This window comes from Triticum aestivum, chromosome 2A (assembly GCF_018294505.1).
Source record: "Triticum aestivum cultivar Chinese Spring chromosome 2A, IWGSC CS RefSeq v2.1, whole genome shotgun sequence".
Taxonomy (NCBI): domain Eukaryota; kingdom Viridiplantae; phylum Streptophyta; class Magnoliopsida; order Poales; family Poaceae; genus Triticum; species Triticum aestivum.
In genome coordinates, this window is record NC_057797.1 from 31,390,654 (window position 1) to 31,413,554 (window position 22,901).

General features: G+C 45.9%; 1 protein-coding gene across 1 annotated transcript; it reads left to right on the plus strand.

Annotated features, from left to right (window-relative positions):
- LOC123187182 (THO complex subunit 4D) lies at positions 1 to 5,639 on the plus strand. Its single transcript, XM_044598972.1, has 7 exons — positions 1 to 170; positions 1,647 to 1,856; positions 2,668 to 2,802; positions 2,894 to 2,962; positions 3,739 to 3,929; positions 4,564 to 4,611; positions 5,046 to 5,639. The coding sequence occupies exons 2-7, from the start codon at positions 1,704 to 1,706 to the stop codon at positions 5,284 to 5,286; spliced, it is 837 nt and encodes a 278-aa protein (XP_044454907.1). The 5' UTR covers positions 1 to 170; positions 1,647 to 1,703; the 3' UTR covers positions 5,287 to 5,639.
- Positions 5,640 to 22,901: the final 17,262 nt, after the last annotated feature.

A 22,901-nucleotide genomic window follows, 5' to 3' on the forward strand; every position in this document is an offset into this window, starting at 1 on the left:
TGGCTGGACTGGACCAACGCTAGCTTCAGCCTGGAGCTGACGAGCGAACAGAGAGACCAATTCCTCCCGACTCCCCAAGAGACAGCCAGCGCCGCCAGGCAGCAGCGGCGACGGTTGACGGCGACGGCGGCAGCAGCACCGGTGCGGCACAAGCGTCGGCGGCAGCACAGGTGCGTACAGGCCATACCCGTCCGCGCAACCTCTAATTTTCTTCCGTCCGCCGCCACTGGACGAGGGTCTAGCTAGGGTTTTGATTCGAGCGAAACCCCAGCCCCCTAGCTCGACTCACCCGGTGCTCGTGTTGTTTCCTTGTTCGATCCGCTTTGGTCGGGCAGTGTCCGCTGGGATTGACAGTTCGAACATTGCTGGGCGAGGGAGTGCGGCGGATTTAGGTTGCAATTCGTGGCTTGCTGGGTTGTGCAGTAGCTTGCCACTGAGCCGCAGCATCCGCTTATGCCTGTGCGCTCGTGGGTTAAATTCTAGATGCAGATAGGAGGGGATTGATGTATGTCATGGCCTAGCCTATGATTTGATTGGGTTTGGTGTAGCGGATCTGGCGAAGAACAGCAGGGGTCAGAAGAGAGAAGATTTGGGAGGAAGATGACAGAGAGGAGGACACTGATAACTTATTTCTTCATTGATAATTCAGATCGGTTACAAACCCACGCACACTGACGCCGACACCGGAACCCTGGAGTCAGGGTTAGGATCTACAGTTAAGACATTTGTGTACAACCTCCTGGTTCTTGTCAGTTTGGACACGCTGTTGGTGGGTTGAATTCGTTTTTCCTGGATACTCAAAAATGGTGATTCCCAAATAGTGTGTCCTGACCGGGGAATTATCTGCTCACAAGTTCTTTCCAAGCATTGCTTATGCACAGTGTGATCTAACCCTGCCTACAGAAATCTGTGATAGCTTTAGAAATCCTACCAGATTTAATGTTGTAGTAAGTTGTAAATAGTATACTCCCTCTGTAAACAAATGTTTTCCTCTGTAAACATTGGAATAGTATTATTAGTAAAGATACTAAGATGCATGAATAATTCATTAGTGCATTGTCTTGATAGTGCCAGGTTGGCTATCATTTGTTTATGATTGGCACCAAACTCTGGAGATTTCTTTGGATTGGATCTTTCTACCGAAGTATTTATTACGATTAGTATAATCCTTTTGATGCAGGTCGTTCTTTTTTTTATCAGTATAAAAAAATGCTCCTAGGCGTGCGCTTAAGTGTGCCTAGGTGCTTGGGGACAACAAAATGCCTAGCGCTTAATCGTGTAGGCGTGCACTTAGGCGATATAAGCACTAGGCGGTGGCAAAATGCAAAATTAACGCCCAACGCTTTCTTTATTCTTGTTTTAATAACTGCATTTGCTACTTGTTTGCCTTCTCTTATTTGCATTTTCTGCTTGTTGTCCTTTTTTTATTTGCATTTGCTGCTTGATAAGTTTTACTTTTGTTATTTATGTATACATATGGATGTATTTTAATGGAGCAGGCATGTTATCTGCATTTCCCCCCTTACAGTTGGCAGCATTGTAAATTCATCTTCTGTTACAACTTACATGCTTGTTTAGTTTCTTATGGGTTTGGATTATAGAGCAATGTTCATCTCTAACTCTTGAAGCTATTATCTGTTTTGCAGATTGTCATTGTATTGTTCAAGACTTGTCTTATCTGCTGTAGACTGAAACAACTCAGGATGTCATTTTATGCAAGAAGAGGTGGAGATAGGGGTAGTGAGCGTTTTCAAGGAGGAGGACGAGGTGGATATGCCATGCGTGGGAGATCAGGGTTTCCTCCTCGAGGACCACTTGGGATTAACGCTCGACCATCTGCACGCATTATTGCTAAGGCAAGGCCAAACCTGTCACTTCATTTTTGTTCATGGTCAGATTCCTGAATAAAGTAGAAAACTGAATGATGAGAGTGGAGAGCATCCCTGAGATCTTTATATGGAGGAGCAGTAGTAACAGTGTTGTTTACTGTTAATGGGGCCTTTGTTGGCTAGAGCATCTCATTGATCATGTGGAGGGGCAGAATTAACTTTGGTATTCTGATGAATACTTTGTTGGGTAGAGCACCGCCAAGCTTTCATTTATGGGTGACAGAAGTAACTGTGATGAATACATCTAACGGATACTTTGAAGGATACCACCTGTTCATCAAACACATGAAGGGGGAAATACATGAAAAAGAAAATTCATGCAATCCTTGCAATTTTATGTGTCTGGGTAATGTGGCACTGAAGCAAGAGTCTCTGCTGATCTTGTTGCTATGTTTGAAACTTTATGGAGTTCCATGATTCGATGTGTATGGTACATGAGACACTAATGGTTATTGGAACTGCAATGTGCTGCTCCTCAGAGAGTTCTGGACTGTACTCCAGTGGTGTGCTTCTGGGCTGTCTCCTGAGGAAGAGCTTAAGCCATTTATATATTTGGCTTTCGAAATATGTGATATTGTTGGAACTCTTTTCCTCTCAATCATTAGCTTTATGCAGTATTTCATAGCTTGGCTGTTCTTCAGTAGCTTGTTGCTACACAATGGTTGATGCATATTCCAAGTGGTTCCTAATAGTTATCATGATCATCTCAAAAGTTTGAGGTGGCCTTCTTCTATGACAGACATGTTTCCTCACATGCTGGTCATTTGGCATTTTGCAGTCTTTTAGCAGAACCAAAGACATGACCTGGAGACCTGATCTATTTAGTGATAGTATGGCGGCTAGTGGAATCGAAACTGGTACAAAATTGTACATTTCAAACTTGGACTATCGTGTTTCCAATGAGGATATAAAGGTTGGTGAAGCAAGTAGACAGCCTGAATTTACCAGTCCTAGATTGCTATATATTAACTATTACACTAACCTATTTTTAATTTGCCTTTCAGGAGCTGTTTTCAGAAGTTGGTCATTTGAAACGCTTTGCTGTTCACTTTGATGGTTATGGTCGCCAAAATGTTCGTAACTCTTTTGGCATTTCAGCTTGAAGTCTTGAGCATATTTAGCATACTTTTTAAGAAATTTCTATGCATCATATGTTCTATATGAAAACTCAAAGTGACTTATTTTTTTTTACTTCACCTTGAATGAAAAGTTCACCATTTTAATACTATATGGAGAGTAAAAATGATACATATATGTTGAGTTGCTTTCAGAGGATATTGAAACCTTTTTGCGTTGTCCCTTCAGCAGTTTCTGTTTGCTCTAGATGAATATATATTCACAGCTTAATTATATGTTAGCGATGACAACTTGTTAGAAAATCTATTATCTTGCATTTGGTATCATTTGGATAAGGAAAGGGCAAGTCAAACAAGTGGGTAATGTTGGGGTGAACCAAAGAAATTTGGGTAGAGCTGGATCTAAGTGTTGGCGAGGTAAACGCCCCGCTGGGATTAGTTCTTGTTTGCATATCCTTATTCTATTTTTTTAGTTAAAAGCCTACTTTGTAGCTGTTGTTATTGGACATCACTTGTATTGGTGTGCGTCTTTTAACGAGGGAGACTTAACATAGAAGAGGAAATATAGGTCTAGTATTTAGCTAGTTTCTTCTCGTATTTTTACCTTGGGTGCAAAAGATGGTTGAATGCATGCCTATACCTTATCTTTTTAGCTAGTGAAGACAATAAGTTTATAGTTTTAGATTAAGTTTACTTGAATACTTGTTTGTATTTATTATTTATCTAGAAACATTTTGTACTCACTATTTTATTTTTATTTTTATTTTTTGAAGGGCACAGCGGAGGTGGTATTTACAAGGAGGAGTGATGCAATTGCTGCATTGAAACGTTATAATAATGTTCTGCTTGATGGAAAATCTATGAAGATTGAGGTCATTGGAAGTGACCTGGGTTTGTCTATGACACCTCGTATAAATGTTGTCGGGGCATCTAATGGTAGAGCTACGAGAACGGTTGTTATGACGTGAGTGAAAATTTCAAATTTGCCTAATTCACCATTCATGATTTTTTTTCAATGTTCTATACATCTGCCACCAGAAGTGTGTTCGATGGGCGTGTTGGATATTTTGCTTTGACGAGTTCAGTGATGTTCTTATGTTGCCTGAACTTTTGCTGGTTTTCTCTTCTAGTATGTAACTTAAAACATCAGCTGGATCACCGCTCTGCCTCAGCCTCAGCCTATGCCAATGCATTGTTTCTTTGTCCAATGTTTTTAACACTAATTGCTTGCCCACAGTGGAAACCCCCCTCTCCTTTTTTTGTTTGTCAACCAATTTCATGCTAATCTGCCATCTTCTATTTGTCTGATCAGCAACTTCTGCATTTTAGTCATGTAGTTGTCAAATTTACTGAAGTTCGATTACCACAAGTGTAAATCATTTGCCAGTAAGCAGATCCAAGTTGTAAGAGCCTGTTTGGAATATGAGATTTTTTATTGAATCCTATCGGACTTGAACTGTTTCCTGTTAAACTCCTGCATTACAAACGGTTGTTAACTATGTTTTTACATATTTTTTTAGTTAGCAGTATTTTTGGTGTGTGTATGTGGTCATATATCCACACTATTTTGTTGTATCTGAACAAATGTTACATTTCAGGCCTGAAACGGGTCGGCGTGGTGGTGGTTCCAGCACTAGGCCTTTGAGGTAAAGCTTCTAATGATTTTGATGACTTTTAATGTGGCAATTCAGTCTGTTACTAGCAATTATTTGGCTCGTGTAGTTTATCCTTGTGTCGTTGTTTGTATTGTTAGCTGTTTATTACCAGCAATACTAGGACCTATGAATAAATTTCTTTTGACACATTCTGCTCTCAACTTGCGTGATCAACTGTGATTAGTGAGCATTTTCTTTCTTTCAAGAAAAAAAACATGACACAAAAGGTTCAGATCATGCATGTTACTAAATTTCTAGCATGAAGCAGCCATGTTGCCCGTGCCATTGGACAAATTGCTATTTCAGATGTATGTATCTATTTTAGTCATGTTGTTTCTTTGAGTTGATGCCCTCAAAACAGACAGGAATTGTTGTGTTTGGTTTTAATCTTTTTAAATTTTCTCACTCTCAATCTGCCGTTCCAGTAATCCTACCACCAGGTTGAATCGTGGTGCATTCCAAGCTGGACGTGGTGCTTTCCAAGCGGGACGAGGCGGAGGCAGGGGCTATGCTCCGTCACAGGCTCAGTTCCAGGGCCGAGGCAGGGGCCGCGGTCAGTTCCGGGGCCGGGGCCGCGGTCGGGGCAGGAAGGGGGCAGAGAAAAGCGCAGATGACCTGGACAAAGACCTGGAATCCTATCATGCGGAGGCAATGAAGACCGACTGATTGCGGCCAAGTCGGTGGCTGTGCTATCTGTTGGGTGCAAGATTTATCTCATGATGGATGGGATGTATCAGACTGGGAGCAGATAACCATGTATCTGTCTGCTCTGGTTTCCAAAACCAACTCAGCCTCTTAATTTGCAAGCTCTTAGATGTTGTTGCCCTAGAGATTGTCGTGTAAAGTAGAAGAAACAAACGAGCTAGCGATGGTATTTTGCGTCTTGCAACCGATTGCATGCCGGCTTTTGCAAATTTGGCTAGTTTGTGGTCTAGATGTTGTCTTTGACGTCCCTTTGCGGCGCAGTTGTTCTCTATTTCGCTGTGGCTGCAAAATAGGCAGCATGACGCCGGTTCTTATTCCGATCTGTCTTTAGCTGTTCTGCCATGTCGGTAAGCACCTATGTACCAAAATGCAAGGGTTTTTTTTGGTTTTGCATATGGCTTAAAAAATACCTTACATTTTATTATCGAGGGGAACTACAAATGAGTAAAGATTGTGGTTTTCTTCCCATGTTGAACCAGCAGTAAAGATTGCTTAGTGGAAATTTTTTGAACACGCGCGCACGCATGGGTAAGTTACGAGGTTCAGCTGCTAAAGTGAAATAAAACATCAGGCACCGCCGGCAGCTACATTTTCTGATTTTGGTGGCGAGGAGTGAAACATAGACTTTTCCTTACTGAAGAAGAGGAGATGCCAATAAACATTTATTTTTCAGGAGAACCTACTATTTTTTTGAGAAAAACCTAATAATAAAAAAAAACCAGTAACACGCAGTGAGCCAGAGCGAATGGGCCAGCCCATTTGCGAGACCCAGCGCATCGCTCAACAAAACGTGGCCTGTTTCCCCCCTAAAAAACAGAACAAAAAACGTGGCCTGTTTCTTTCTTTCTTTTGATGAGAGAACGTGGCCTGTTTTTGGTGGAGCGCGCCCATTCTCAGCGCAACTTCTCCAGAGGTAGAACCCTAGATCGATCTGCTTCTGTTCAAGTGCGCTTCTCATCTCCCGCAAATCCTCGACCGATCGACCGATAAAGTTCTTCTCTTCACTTCGAAGCAGGCGCTACACACAAAAATATGTACCTCGCTAATCACGTAAAAAAGCACTCCATTAATTAGTTTCTTGGATAACCCTACTTGTTCTTTTTGTGACAATGTTGACAATACTGGTTGTCAAATGTGGGGGCCACACATGTTTTCCCCTTCTCTCTCATCTCTCCTCTTCCTCCTGGTGGGGCTCATGCACACGTGGCCGTTTTTTTCTAGTGGAAGTTCTAAAATTTTAGGAGTTCAAATGATACTTTCAAATTTTTGGAAGTGTGAATTCTGAATGTTAAGTTTTCAAAAGTGTAAACCATTCAACAAAACTAAGTCCTGAAAACTGGTTCAAGATTTTTTTTTTGAAGGTCAAAACCAAATTTCTAAAAGTGTCGAAAATGAAAAGTTACAAAGAATATAGATCTCAAAGATGGAAAGTTTACAAAGCAGGAAAAAACAGGTCTACACAAGACCGCAATTGACTGGGCGGGGCAAAGGGCGTGGCTGCTTGCATGAACATAGTTACAACCTGAAAGACAACAACACTTATCAATCTAGGATATTTGGTCATGTCTGACTCAATCAAATTAGTTGACGATAAGAATCCTCAAAAATGGGCGACACATATATTGATTTGAGTGTATTATAAAAAATCTTAGCATTTTGAAGTGACAAAAACCGTATGTGGAACGATACTGATTGTGCTACCTTTTAAGAACAACACTTGTAAACACTTAGCGGCTCCGTGGTCTCCACATAGGCAAACGTCTGACAATGGTTGGGCAAGGCAGCTTTTATAGTGAGGACTCTTGTTCCCGGACTCGTCTCACTGATCTCCACCATGCCGCTATCGCTGTTGGGCTTGTGTTTATACACGACATTTACGTGGCCCTCCGCAACCATCATACAATTCCTCTGTGAGGAGGTACTCCCTGTGAGCAAAGTGTGGCCTTGTGAGCTGCCAGGTCCTCGGCGATGAGATGTCCCTTCTCACGATGTACCAACGGCTCCATGTGTGTTCTCTCACTGTCGCTGCACCCTCTAGAACCCAAACCTGCAGATGCAACTCAAACTGATTTAAAGATGCAATACTTTCATGTGGCTATATATTGTGCAGAAATTAAGAGCAATGTCATGTGTTATATCTGTCGGAAAAACAATTACACAGGTGAATAAGTGTATCGATTTTGCTAATTTGATTCAAGTCGATTGAGATTTTTCTCAAGTCTTGATCAATATAGAGAAGTGTGATTTTTAATTTGGTATTATAAATATTACTTCCTCTGTCCCAAATTACAAGATGTTTTGGTAGGCCAAAATAGCCTAAAAGACGTCTTATAATTTGGGATGGAACTAGTAACTGCATGCATCGTTCAGATGTAGAGGCCAGGGGATAACCTTCTTTTTCCCAAAAAAAGTAAATAGTAGTACATCGAACCTACACACCCTTTTAAAGAAAAGTGTAACTAGATGGAAAATTGCGCTTCTCGCTGAACTAAAATTTTACTGTTTGTGAACAAACTGAGACTTAAGTGAACAAAGGTGTGGACCTAGATGTAGACGGATCCTATGTGTAAAATCCTCTAAACACGTACATACCTCACACTGATGAGGAAACGAGTAAAACACCACCCCCAACCTCCCCCGCACCTCCGTCAGGTTCCAGCTTCCAGGCGACACATCAAGTAGCGACTTGATGAAAGAGAGACTCTCATGGTCGAGGTCCAGTGCCATGAGCTTCCTTCCGCGCTTCGCAGCCCAATACATGGTGCCGTTGACGCCGACAATGCCGGCACTGTATTGGCATCTCGGGACAGAGCCCGTGGCAACGTCCCTCCATGACGACTCCCCCAAAGTGAACACCTTCACTTGATGAGAGTTTCCCTTCCTATCGTAGGCCGCCACATGCACGACCTTGTGCCGTCCAGTCGTTGGGTGGTACCCGAAGCCATACTCCTCGTGCCAGCCTACGATGTAGCCGCTCCCTGGGGAGCCAGTGGTGGATAGCAGCGGCGGGAGAGACAGCTTTTCGCCGGTGACCGGGTTAATCACAGTGATGGCGCCGTCGACCTTCCGGTTGTCGCACAGGCATATCAGGCCATTGCAGGTGCCGACGATGACGTTCCTGCGTTCGTGGGGGAGATCCCTAGGGATGCCATTCCACAGAACTCTATGGTACCCTGTTGATAGATCGTCCACGACGTGCGCGGAGCCCGCGTCCGTAACTACGAGAGGCTTGGCGCGGCTCTGCATCTCCGTCGTGCGCGTGTCTACAACGTCGCGCCATCGCGGGCAGACCAGGCGGGCCAGCCGCCGGGAGCTGGGAGGGAGCCACAGCAGGATGGCCGCCAAGACGTCCGCGGATGTCCTCATGTCACCCTTGATCGCCGATGCGAGTTCGAATTGGCTGTTATGATTCCGCCGATCCATCAGCCGTTATATCCGGAGTGCTAGGGTTTTTCTTTTCTTTTGGTAGCATCCGAGTGCCATAGTTGCCAAGCACAGACCTAAAAGGCGCCCGGCCAGGGTCCGTCCATCGTGTACTTGGTTTTCATGTTTTAGACGGCAAAAACTAACGTGCTAACAGCGCCAAGTCCAGGTACGTGACTCCTCACGCAGCCGCCTCCTCCCCAATTAGGGTTCTTGTGCCTCCCACCGGTGCTGGCGTCGATCCACCTCGTCTTTGGTGGCCTTAGGGTTATGGGCACGACGGATCTCGGCCCTTGCCGGTGGGAGGGATCCATTTTTAGACGTGTCTTCGAGATTTGTTAGGGTTTGTGTCCTACTCATGAAGACAAGACGAGAGTTATTTACCCAAAACCATCACATTTGGGGTTAGGATAACAACTTAATACCACTTTTCGGACAGGGCACAAAAAACCACCAATTTTTGTGCCTAATGACTAACGGGGAGCACTGATTGTCTGATAAGCATGCGAAAACAGTGAAACTGACAAGTTGGGCCCATCTGCCAGGCTGATGTGGCATGCTTGTGTGGACAATATGCTGAGTTGGACAAGAGACCCACCTGTAAGTGACTCATCTGGTTGTCTCTTTTAAAATTCTTTTTCTTGTGGGCATTTCAACAAACAGTTAATGGGCTTATCAGCACACTGATGCCGCCAGCGCGGCTCGCCGCCCTTGTTGGTCGATGGCCATCTGAGACCTGGCCGCCGATGTCAAGCTGCTGGAGCTCCCCTCGCTGCCCCTTTGTTTTTCTCCTCCTCCTTCCTCCCTGATTTCCCTCTCTCTCAAACAGGAGCAACAGCCATTCCCGCGCCATGGATGAACTCAACCTCGCCGCGCCGCCCCGACATCGCCGAGCTTCCCCAGCCCTCCGCTGCGCCTGGATCCAACGAGTTTCGGCCGGGAACTCGTGCTCGCAGCGACCGCCAGAGGCCCTGGTCGCGACCGTATAGAGGGGGGAGGGGTGCCGTGGTGGAGTGCCCTAGTCGCGGCCGTGCGCACGGTGCCCACCGGGAGGCCCTAGCCGCGCGCGCCGCCGTGGAGCGCTCTGGCCACGCCCGTGCTCGCGGCTCACGCATTGTAACGCCCTTGATGCGGCTATAGCTCCCACGTGTCGAGGCACGACTTAGAGACATAACCGCATTGAAAGCAATGTCGCAAGTTAGGCAATCATCACAACATCCCATGTAATATAAATAATAAAGGGGAGGTACATAGTTGGCTTACACTCGCCACGTCAATCAAGTACATAAATAGCATTACAACATCCAAACACTCATGGCCCGACTACGACGCCAAAATAAAAGATAACCCAACATGCGACACGGTCCCGATCACCCCAACTGGGCACCACTACTGAACATCAGGGAAATACACGTAGTATCGTTGAGAGTCCTCGTCGAACTCCCACTTGAGCTCAAGCGCGTCACCAGGAGCGGAATCATCAGGCCCTGCATCTGGTTTGGAAGTAATCTGTGAGCCACAGGGACTCAGCAATCTCGCACCCTCGCGATCAAGACTATTTAAGCTTATAGGTAAGGCAAGGTAATTATGTGGAGCTGCAGCAAGCGACTAGCATATATGGTGGCTATCCTGTTCGCAAAAGAGAGCGAGAAGAGAGGGCAAAGCGCGAACGAGTAACTAAAGAGCATCCTGCTGCAAGCATTACTCCAACACCGTGTTCACTTCCCGGACTCCGCCGAGAAGAGACCATCACGGTAACTCACACTGTTGATTCATTTTAATTAAGTTAGGATTCAAGTTATCTACAACCAGACATTAACAAATTCTCATCTACCCATAACCGCGGGCACGGCTTTCGAAAGTTCAAATCCCTGCAGGGGAGTCCCAACTTAGCCCATGACAAGCTCTCACGGTCAACGAAGGAATAGACCTCCTCCCGAGACGTTCCGATCAGACTCGGTACCTCGGTTCTTCAAGACACTTCGACAGGTTAAAACAAATCCAGCAACACCGCCCGAATGTGCCGACAAATCCCGATAGGAGCTGCACATATCTCTTTTTCAGGGCACACTCAGATTGTCCTAGGTACGGGTAGGCCAGCCCAGAGTTGCCCCTGGTGGCCACCGGCAGCTGACAGGTGGACCAACACTCAGAGGAGCACTGGCCCGGGGGGGGGGGTTAAAATAAGATGACCCTCGGGCTCCGGAAACCCAAGGGAAAAAGAGGCTAGGTGGCAAATGGTAAAACCAAGGTTGGGCATTGCTGGCAAAGCTTTAATCAAGACGAACTATCAAGGGGTTCCCATTATAACCCAACCGCGTAAGGAACGCAAAAATCCGGGAACATAACACCGATATGACGGAAACTAGGGCGGCAAGAGTGGAACAAAACACTAGGCGAGAGGCCGAGCCTTCCACCCTTTACCAAGTATATAGATGCATTAAGATAACATGGCAATATAATGATATCCCAACAAGTAAATAATGTTCCAACAAGGAACGGTCTCCAATCTTCACCTGCAACTAGTAACACTATAAGAGGGGCTGAGCAAAGCGGTAACATAGCCAATCAACGGTTTGCTAGGACATGGTGGGTTAGAGGTTTGATATGGCAATTTGGGAGGCATGATAAGCAAGTGGTAGGCATCGTAGCACAGACATAACAAAAGAGCGAGCATCTAGCAAAGCAAAGATAGTAGTGATTTCGAGGGTATGATCATCTTGCCTGCAAAGTTATCAGAGTTGATTGGATCCTCGAAAGCAAACTCAACGGGCTCCTTGTTAGCGAACTTGTCTTCCGGCTCTACCCAAACAAGACAAACAAGCAACAAGGACACAATCAACCACGTGCAAGGCTCAAACAATATGATGCAAAGATGGTATGCTATGCGGGATGCGACGCGGGATGCATATGCAAGATATGACAAGGAATGCATAAACCTGGCCTCAACTTGGAAAACCAAGTGTGCCATCAGAAAGATGAGATGAAATCGCTTGAAAACGATATAAAGAACGCCGGAATCGGAGTCACAGTTTGGAAATGGCAAGCAATTCAAATATGGTCACGTTCTGCGATTTACAACAAGTAGCCATCTAAATGCAACAAGATGAACATGCTACAGCACCCAAACATGGCATCAAAATACATGGCTGGAATCCATTCATGATTCTTAACAAAAGTCTAACACTGAGCTACGGCCAATTCATCCATTAACATGTTCAAACAAGCATGGCAAAAATGCATTTGGCAAACAGATCTCAGACTTAGTGAAATTAACACTTGTCTGGAATTTCAGATCAGATAGCACTGTTTGGAGCAACAAAACTATATGCTACAGGACCTGAACATGGCAAAGTAAAGCATGGCATGGAGCTACTGAAAGAGCTTAACAAAAGTCCCTTAGTGACCTTGAGCCAAAAGGGAACAGAAAATACATTTGCAAGCATGTGAACATGACAAAAACATAATCAGTTCTCAGACTTAGTGAAAACTGGAGCATGCTGAAACAGATATCAAGTAGGCATATTTACGAGCTCGATGCACTCACTACAGAGCAAGTCATGACAAACTAAGCATACATCCATCAAGAATACACAAAATGCAGGCTAGATATGGCAAGAACAATAACATAGCATGCACGGATCAACTACAACATCATCGGCAAAATCGCTAACAAGTAGACAATCTGCCCAGATTCACGAAATGACAAAAGTAGAGCTCGATTCACTCAAGCTAGGGTGCTCCATAATTGCAAACAAAGACATGGATGGATATAGCACTACAATATTAACAAAACATCCTTACTGATCATCCTCAAAAGAGGCACGGATCACTAGGAAACAACATGAACATATGGCCATATGAGATAAACAGATGAAGGGCTTAGTGGAAATGCTAAGTCCCTGAAATCAGCATTACCAAGTGCCTTACTTTGCAAGCTTGTGCCAGTCACCACATACATCACAAAAATACATGGGTTGCACCACTGAAAAGATCGCAAAACCCTTAACAAAACATATGTATAGCCCAGGGGCATATCATGCACACAATAATCATGGCAAAAATGACAAATATCTAAATGGAGCAGCAGATCTGACAATTAACTCAAGTAGCACTCTTCTAACAGCATTTCGGGCATCAAGATGAACTCAAATGAAAATGATGCAATGGAATGAAATGATGTGCTCTCAGAGACGAACATTTTGGTATGCTATATGCCCAAAATGGAGCTACGGATGAGGAGATACGACATGATGAACATAGCAAATTATTAGGGTTTCGGGCAAAGAAAGTCAACCGAGACGAAACCGGATCCAGATCTAGCCCGCGTATACTGTAGCAATGGTGCGACTCCCAAGGATCGTCGGCCGGAATCGAGGAGGCAGGCGGCGGCGGACCCGTGCCGGAGAAGAGCGGGGGTGGCGCCGGCGGGTTTCGGGCGGCGGAGAGGAAGGTCGGGCGGCGCGGGCGCGGCGCTCCTCGGCGGCGGGCTCCCGCGGCAGGGGCGGCAAGGTGCGGTACGGTGGGCGGCCATGGCGGGCGCGGCGGCCGGCGAGCTGGGCGGCGGAGGCGGCGGCTCGTCGGCGTCGGGGAAGATGGGCGCGGGGAGGCGGCGGAGAGGGCCCGCGGCGGGCTTCACGGGCCGGCGATGTGGGGCGCTCGCGGGTGAGTGGAGAGGTGCCACGTGGCGGCGGTGGCAGATCCGGACGCGTCCGACTCGTCCGGACGCGTCCGGCGGCGGCGGAGATCCGACTTTTAGGGTTTGGGAGAGGGGATCCGCGAATTTGGAGGAGGGGGTCTTTATATAGAGGTAGAGGGAGCTAGGAGAGTCCAAATAAGGTGCGGTTTTCGGCCACGCGATTGTGATCGAACGCTCTAGATGATGGAGAGGGTTTTGGTGGGTTTTGGGTCAAATTGGAAGGGTGTTGGGCTGCAACACACACGATGCCTTTTCGGTCCCTCGGTTAACCGTTGGAGCATCAAACGAAGTCCAAATGGTACGAAACTTGACAGGCGGTCTACCGGTAGTAAACCAAGGCCGCTTGGCAAGTCTCGGTCCAATCCGGAAATGTTTAATCCCCACACACGAAAGAAAGGTAGAAATGACCGCCGGAGGAGAACGAAGCGCCGGAATGCAAAACGGACAACGGGGAAAATGCTCGGATGCATAAGATGAACACGTATGCAAATGCAATGCACATGATGACATGATATGAGATGCATGACAACGACAACAACACACGGAGACAAAAACCTGAACCCGAGAAAATAAAATAACTTAAGACCGGAAACGGCAAGAGTTGGAATACATATTGGGTAAATCATATCCGGGGTGTTACAACACTCCATCACTACGAAAGGATCTCGTCCCGAGATCTAGGACTGAAAGAACGTCGGGTACTCAGAACGGAGGTGATCCTCGCGTTCCCAGGTAGCTTCACGGTCGAAATGGTGTGACCACTTGACTTTAAGGAATTTGATTGACTTGTTGCGGGTCTTGCGTTCAGTCTCTTCAAGAATTGCAACGGGGTGCTCACGATAAGAGAGATCTTCTTGGAGCTCAATGTCCTCGAAGTTGACGGTGCGGTCAGGAGTCTTGAAGCACTTTCGGAGCTGAGAGACATGGAACACGTCATGCACATTTGCAAAGTTTGAAGGAAACTCGAGTTGATATGCGAGATCGCCTCTCTTGCTGACAATCTTGAAAGGTCCCACGTATCTGGGGGCAAGCTTCCCTTTGATACCAAAGTGACGAGTACCTTTCATTGGAGAGACGCGGAGGTAAACATGATCTCTGATCTCGAAAGCCAAATCACGGTGCTTACTATCATAGTAGCTCTTCTGGCGGGATTGGGTTGCTTTGAGGTTATCTCGAATGACTTTGCACATTTCCTCCGCCTCTGTGATTAAGTCATTACCCAAGAGCTGACGTTCACCGGTTTCGGACCAGTTGAGAGGGGTACGACACTTCCTGCCATACAGAATTTTAAATGGGGCCTTGCCCGAACTTGCTTGAAAACTGTTGTTGTAGGAGAATTCAGCATAAGGAAGACAATCCTCCCACTTCATACCGAAGGAGACCACACAAGCCCTGAGCATATCTTCAAGAATCTGATTGACACGCTCGACTTGACCGCTAGTTTGAGGATGGAAAGCTGTGCTGAAGCGGATGTTGGTACCCATGGCCTTCTGAAAAGAATCCAAAAACTTGGAGGTAAAGATGCTGCCACGGTCTGAAGAGATCACCTGTGGAATACCGTGCAGAGAGACAATTCGAGAGGTATAGAGTTCCGCCAATTGGGCTGTAGTGATTGACTCTTTGATAGGTAGAAAGTGAGCCACTTTAGTGAGTTTGTCGATGACAACGAATATAGCATCATTGCCACACTTGGACTTTGGAAACCCAGTCACGAAGTCCATTTCAATGTGGTCAAATTTCCATTCTGGAATGGCAAGAGGTTGGAGGAGACCAGCTGGCCTTTGGTGTTCTGCCTTCACTCTTCTACAGACATCACACTCATTCACGAATTGAGCAATCTTGTGCTTCATTCGAGTCCACCAATAAGCCTGCTTGAGGTCCTGATACATCTTCGTGCTCCCAGGGTGGATGGAGAGGAGAGAATTGTGAGCCTCGTCCATGATCACTTTACGAAGTTCACCTTTGGGCACAACAATACGATCCTCGAAGAAGAGAGTATCCTTGTCATCAAGGCGGTAGCACTTGTACTTGGGTTGACTCTTGGCAATCCCAATCTTCACCTTTTTCACCATAGCATCAAGAAGCTGGGCTTGGCGAATCTGGTCTTCCAAGGTAGGAGAGACTTGAAGGTTGGCGAGGAAACCTTGAGGAACAACTTGCAGATTAAGTTTGCGGAAAGCTTCACAAAGCTCGGGTTGATAAGGCTTGAGAATAAGACTGTTGCAATAAGCTTTCTTGCTCAATGCGTCAGCAATCACATTGGCCTTGCCTGGAGTATACTCGATACTCGAATTATACTCTTGAATCATTTCGACCCATCGAGTCTGCCTGAGGTTGAGATTAGGCTGAGTGAAGATCTACTTGAGACTCTTGTGATTAGTGAAAATGTGCACTTTTCTTCCCAATAAGAGATGTCTCCAAGTCAAAAGAGCATGCACAACTGCCGCCAACTCAAGATCATGAGTGGGGTAGTTCTTCTCATTGGGCTTCAACTGGCGAGAGGTATAAGCAACAACTTTCTTCTCTTGCATCAATACTGCGCCAAGATCTTGGAGAGAGGCATCACAAAAGACCTCGTACGGTTTGGATTCATCAGGCGGAGTGAGAACTGGAGCAGTGATCAATTTCTCTTTCAAAGTGTTGAAAGCAATGTCACACTCCGGAGACCAAACGTACTTGACGTGCTTCTGGAGAAGATTTGAGAGAGGCTTCGCGATCTTAGAAAAGTTTTCAAGGAATCTTCGGCAGTAGCTTGCGAGACTGAGGAAGCTACGGAGTTGCTTCACGTTCTGAGGAGGTTCCCAATTCACAATTGCAGACACCTTTTCAGGATTCACGGCAATGCCCTTGGCAGAGATGATATGACCAAGATAAAGAACCTCATCGAGCCAAAATTCACACTTGGAGAACTTGGCATAGAACTGGTGTTCCCTCAGCTTATCGAGTACCAAACGCAAGTGCTTGGCATGATCTTCCTTGTTCTTCAGGAAAACCAGGATGTCGTCGAGATAGACCAAAACGAAGTCATTGGTGTAGGCGTTGAAGATGAAATTCATCATGCGAGAGAACGTCGGAGGAGCGTTGATGAGGCCAAAAGACATGACAGTGTATTCATATGACCCATAGCTTGTCCTAAAAGCCATCTTGGGAATATCTTGCTCACGGATTCGAATCTGATGATAACTGTTGGAAATATGCCCTAGAGGCAATAATAAAAGCATTATTATTATATTTCCTTGTTCATGATAATTGTATTTATTCATGCTATAATTGTGTTATCTGGAAATCGTAATACATGTGTGAATAACAGACATCAACATGTCCCTAGTGAGCCTCTAGTTGACTAGCTCGTTGATCAACAGATAGTCATGATTTCCTGACTATGGACACTGGATGTCATTGATAACGAGATCACATCATTAGGAGAATGATGTGATGGACAAGACCCAATCCTAAACATAGCACAAGATCGTATAGTTCGTTTGCTAGAGTTTTCCAATGTCAAGTATCTTTTCCTTAGACCATGAGATCGTGTAACTCCCGGATACTGTAGGAGTGCTTTGGGTATGCCAAACGTCACAACGTAACTGGGTGACTATAAAGGTAGACTACGGGTATCTCCGAAAGTGTCTGTTGGGTGACATGGATCAAGACTGGGATTTGTCACTCCGTATGACGGAGAGGTATCACTGGGCCCACTCGGTAATGCATCATCATAATGAGCTCAGAGTGACCAAGTGTCTGGTCACGGGATCATGCATTACGGTACGAGTAAAGTGACTTGCCGGTAACGAGATTGAACGAGGTATTGGGATACCGACGATCGAATCTCGGGCAAGTAACATATCGATAGACAAAGGGAATAGCGTACGGGGTTGATTGAATCCTCGACATCGTGGTTCATCCGATGAGATCATCGTGGAGCATGTGGGAGCTAACATGGGTATCCAGATCCCGCTGTTGGTTATTGACCGGAGAGTCGTCTCGGTCATGTCTGCTTGTCTCCCGAACCCGTAGGGTCTACACACTTAAGGTTCGGTTACGCTAGGGTTGTAGGGATATGTATATGCAGTAACCCGAATGTTGTTCGGAGTCCCGGATGAGATCCCGAACGTCACGGGGAGTTCCGGAATGGTCCGGAGGTAAAGATTTATATATGGGAAGTCCTGTTTCGGGCATCGGGACAAGTTTCGGGGTTATCGGTATTGTACCGGGACCACCGGAAGGGTCCCGGGGGTCCACCGGGTGGGTCCACCTGCCCCGGGGGGGCCACATGGGCTGTAAGGGGGTGCGCCTTGGCCTAATGGGCCAAGGGCACCAGCCCCACATAGGCCCATGCGCCTAGGGTTTAAGGGGGCAAGAGTCCTAGGAGGGTAAGGCACCTCCTAGGTGCCTTGGGGGGAGGGAAAACCCCCTTGGCCGCCGCACCCCTAGGAGATTGGATCTCCTAGGGCCGGCCACCCCCCCTTGGCACCCCTATATATAGTGGGGGAGAGGAGGGACTTCATACCTGAACGCCCTGGCCTTTGGTTGCCTCCTTCTCCCTCCCCAACACCTCCTCCACCTCCATAGTGCTTAGCGAAGCTCTGCCGGAGTACTGCAGCTCCATCAACACCACGCCGTCGTGCTGCTGCTGGTGCCATCTCCCTCAACCTCTCCTCCCTCCCTTGCTGGATCAAGAAGAGGAGACGTGGCTGTTCCGTACGTGTGTTGAACGCGGAGGTGCCGTCCGTTCGGCGCTGGTCATCGGTGATTTGGATCACGTCGAGTACGACTACATCATCACCGTTCTTTTGAACGCTTCCCGTGCGCGATCTACAAAGGTATGTAGATGCATCTGATCACTCGTTGCTAGATGAACTCCTAGATGATCTTGGTGAAACGAGTAGGAAAATTTTTGTTTTCTGCAACGTTCCCCAACAGTGGCATCATGAGCTAGGTCTATGCGTAGTTCTTCTTGCGCGAGTAGAACACAATTTGTTGTGGGCGTAGATTTGTCAACTTTCTTGCCGTTACTAGTCCTTTCTTGCTTCAGCGGTATTGTGGGATGAAGCGGCCCGGACCAACCTTACACGTACGCTTACGTGAGACCGGTTCCACCGACTAACATGCACTAGTTGCATAAGGTGGCTGGCGGGTGTCTGTCTCTCCTACTTTAGTTGGAGCGGAATCGATGAACAGGGTCCTTATGAAGGGTAAATAGAAGTTGACAAATCACGTTGTGGCTTTAACGTAGGTAAGAAAACGTTCTTGCTAGAACCCTAATTCAGCCACGTAAAACTTGCAACAACAATTAGAGGACGTCTAACTTGTTTTTGCAGCAAGTGGTTTGTGATATGATATGGCCAAAGTTGTGATGAATGATGAATGATCTATATGTGATGTATGAGATGTTCATGCTATTGTAATAGGAATCACGACTTGCATGTCGATGAGTATGACAACCGGCAGGAGCCATAGGAGTTGTCTTTATTCTTTTATATGACCTGCGTGTCATCAAGAAACGCCATGTAAATTACTTTACTTTATTGCTAAACGCGTTAGCCATAGTAGTAGAAGTAATAGTTGGCGAGCAACTTCATGGAGACACGATGATGGAGATCATGATGATGGAGATCATGGTGTCAAGCCGGTGACAAGATGATCATGGAGCCCCAAGATGGAGATCAAAGGAGCTATGTGATATTGGCCATATCATGTCACGTTTATTATTTGATTGCATGTGATGTTTATCATGTTTTGCATCTTGTTTACTTAGAACGACGGTAGTAAATAAGATGATCCCTCACAATAAATTCAAGAAGTGTTCCCCCTAACTGTGCACCGTTGCGACAGTTCGCTGTTTCAAAACACCACGTGATGATCGGGTGTTTTATTCAGACGTTCACATACAACGGGTGTAAGACAGATTTACACATGCAAACACTTAGGTTGACTTGACGAGCCTAGCATGTACAGACATGGCCTCGGAACACAGAAGACCGAAAGGTCGAGCATGAGTCGTATAGAAGATACGATCAACATGAAGATGTTCACCGATGTTGACTAGTCCGTCTCACGTGATGATCGGACACGGTCTAGTTTAACTCGGATCATGTAATACTTAGATGACTAGAGGGATGTCTAATCTAAGTGGGAGTTCACTAATAATTTGATTAGTTGAACTTAATTATCATGAACTTAGTCTAAAATCTTTGCAATATGTCTTGTAGATCAAATGGCCAACGTAGTCCTCAACTTCAACGCGTTCCTAGAGAAAACTAAGCTGAAAGACGATGGCAGCAACTATACGGACTGGGTCCGGAACCTGAGGATCATCCTCATAGCTGCCAAGAAAGATTATGTCCTACAAGCACCGCTTGGTGACGCACCCGTTCTCCCTGCAGAACAAGATGTTATGAACGCTTGGCAGGCACGTTTCGATGACTACTCCCTCGTTCAGTGCGGCATGCTTTACAGCCTAGAGCCGGGGCTCCAAAAGCGTTTTGAGAGACATGGAGCATATGAGATGTTCGAAGAGCTGAAAATGGTTTTCCAAGCTCATGCCCGGGTCGAGAGATATGAAGTCTCCGACAAATTCTTCAGCTGTAAGATGGAGGAAAACAGTTCTGTCAGTGAGCACATACTCACTATGTCTGGGTTGCATAACCGCTTGACTCAGCTAGGAGTTAATCTCCCGGATGATGCGGTCATTGACAGAATCCTCCAGTCGCTTCCACCAAGCTACAAGAGCTTTGTGATGAACTTCAATATGCAGGGGATGGAAAAGACCATTCCTGAAGTATTTGCTATGCTGAAATCAGCGGAGGTAGAAGTCAGGAAGGAACATCAAGTGTTGATGATCAATAAAACCACTAAGTTCAAGAAAGGCAAGGGTAAAAAGAGCTTCAAGAAGGACGGCAAGGAGGTTGCCGCGCCCGGCAAGCAAGCTGCCGGGAAGAAGCCAAAGAATGGACCCAAGCCCGAGACTGAGTGCTTTTATTGCAAGGGAAGCGGTCACTGGAAGCGGAACTGCCCTAAGTACTTAGCGGATAAGAAGGCCGGCAAAACCAAAGGTATATGTGATATACATGTAATTGATGTGTACCTTACTAGTGCCCGTAGTGGCTCCTGGGTATTTGATACCGGTGCAGTTGCTCACATTTGTAACTCAAAGCAGGGGCTGCGGAATAAGCGGAAACTGGCAAAGGACGAGGTGACGATGCGCGTCGGGAATGGTTCCAAGGTCAATGTGATCGCCGTCGGCACGCTACCTCTGCATCTCCCTTCGGGATTAGTTTTAAACCTTAATAATTGTTATTTAGTGCCAGCTTTGAGCATGAACATTGTATCGGGATCTCGTTTAATTCGAGATGGCTACTCTTTTAAATCTGAGAATAATGGTTGTTCCATTTTTATGAGAGATATGTTTTATGGTCATGCTCCTATGGTGAATGGTTTATTCTTTATGAATCTCGAACGTGATGCTACACATGTTCATAATGTGAGTACCAAAAGAAGTAAAGTTGATAATGATAGTCCCACATACTTGTGGCACTGCCGCCTTGGTCACATAGGTGTCAAACGCATGAAGAAGCTCCATGCTGATGGACTTTTAGAGTCTCTTGATTATGAATCATTTGACACGTGCGAACCATGCCTTATGGGTAAAATGACCAAGACTCCGTTCTCAGGAACAATGGAGCGAGCAACCGACTTATTGGAAATCATACATACCGATGTGTGCGGTCCAATGAGTGTTGAGGCTCGCGGTGGCTATCGTTATGTTCTCACCCTCACTGATGATTTAAGTAGGTATGGGTATATCTACTTAATGAAACACAAGTCTGAAACCTTTGAAAAGTTCAAGGAATTTCAGAGTGAGGTTGAAAATCAACGTGACAGGAAAATCAAGTTTCTGCGATCAGATCGTGGAGGAGAATACTTGAGTCACGAGTTTGGCACACACTTAAGAAAATGTGGAATAGTTTCACAACTCACGCCGCCTGGAACACCTCAGCGTAATGGTGTGTCCGAACGTCGTAATCGCACTCTGTTAGATATGGTGCGATCTATGATGTCTCTTACCGATTTACCGCTTTCTTTTTGGGGCTATGCTTTAGAGACTGCCGCATTCACTTTAAATAGGGCTCCGTCGAAATCCGTTGAGACGACACCGTATGAATTATGGTTTGGGAAGAAACCTAAGCTGTCGTTTCTAAAAGTTTGGGGATGCGATGCTTATGTCAAGAAACTTCAACCTGAAAAGCTCGAACCCAAATCGGAAAAATGCGTCTTCATAGGGTACCCAAAAGAAACTATTGGGTACACCTTCTACCTCAGATCCGAAGGCAAGATCTTTGTTGCCAAGAATGGGTCCTTTCTGGAGAAAGAGTTTCTCTCGAAAGAAGTAAGTGGGAGGAAAGTAGAGCTTGATGAAGTATTGCCTCTTGAACCGGAAAATGGCGCAACTCAAGAAAATGTTCCTGAGGTGCCAGCACCGACTAGAGAGGAAGTTAATGATAATGATCAAGATACTTCTGATCAAGCTCCTACTGAAATTCGAAGGTCCACAAGGACACGTTCCGCACCAGAGTGGTACGGCAACCCTGTCTTGGAAATCATGTTGTTAGACAACGGTGAACCTTCGAACTATGAAGAAGCGATGGCGGGACCGGATTCCGACAAATGGCTAGAAGCCATGAAATCCGAGATAGGATCCATGTATGAAAACGAAGTATGGACTTTGACTGACTTGCCCGTTGAACGGCGAGCCATAGAAAATAAATGGATCTTTAAGAAGAAGACAGACGCGGATGGTAATGTGACCATCTATAAAGCTCGGCTTGTCGCTAAGGGTTATCGACAAGTTCAAGGGGTTGACTACGATGAGACTTTCTCACCGGTAGCGAAGCTGAAGTCCGTCCGAATCATGTTAGCAATTGCCGCATTCTATGATTACGAAATATGGCAAATGGACGTCAAAACGGCATTCCTTAATGGTTTCCTTAAGGAAGAATTGTATATGATGCAGCCGGAAGGTTTTGTCGATCCTAAGAATGCTGACAAAGTGTGCAAGCTCCAACGCTCGATTTATGGGCTGGTGCAAGCATCTCGGAGTTGGAACATTCGCTTTGATGAGATGATCAAAGCGTTTGGGTTTACACAGACTTATGGAGAAGCCTGCGTTTACAAGAAAGTGAGTGGGAGCTCTGTAGCATTTCTCATATTATATGTAGATGACATACTCTTGATGGGAAATGATATAGAACTCTTGGACAGCATCAAGGCCTACTTGAATAAAAGTTTTTCAATGAAGGACCTTGGAGAAGCTGCTTATATATTAGGCATCAAAATCTATAGAGATAGATCAAGACGCCTCATAGGTCTTTCACAAAGCACATACCTTGATAAGATATTGAAGAAGTTCAATATGGATCAATCCAAGAAAGGGTTCTTGCCTGTGTTACAAGGT

What these genes read in the sequence shown, in the direction of transcription:
- LOC123187182 (XM_044598972.1), top strand. Translation starts at nt 1,704, where the DNA reads ATGTCATTTTATGCAAGAAGAGGTGGAGATAGGGGTAGTGAGCGTTTT. An exon ending in TTTCCAATGAGGATATAAAG is followed by an intron (nt 2,803 to 2,893) that starts GTTGGTGAAGCA and finishes TTTGCCTTTCAG; the next exon opens with GAGCTGTTTTCAGAAGTTGG. An exon ending in TCCAGCACTAGGCCTTTGAG is followed by an intron (nt 4,612 to 5,045) that starts GTAAAGCTTCTA and finishes CTGCCGTTCCAG; the next exon opens with TAATCCTACCACCAGGTTGA.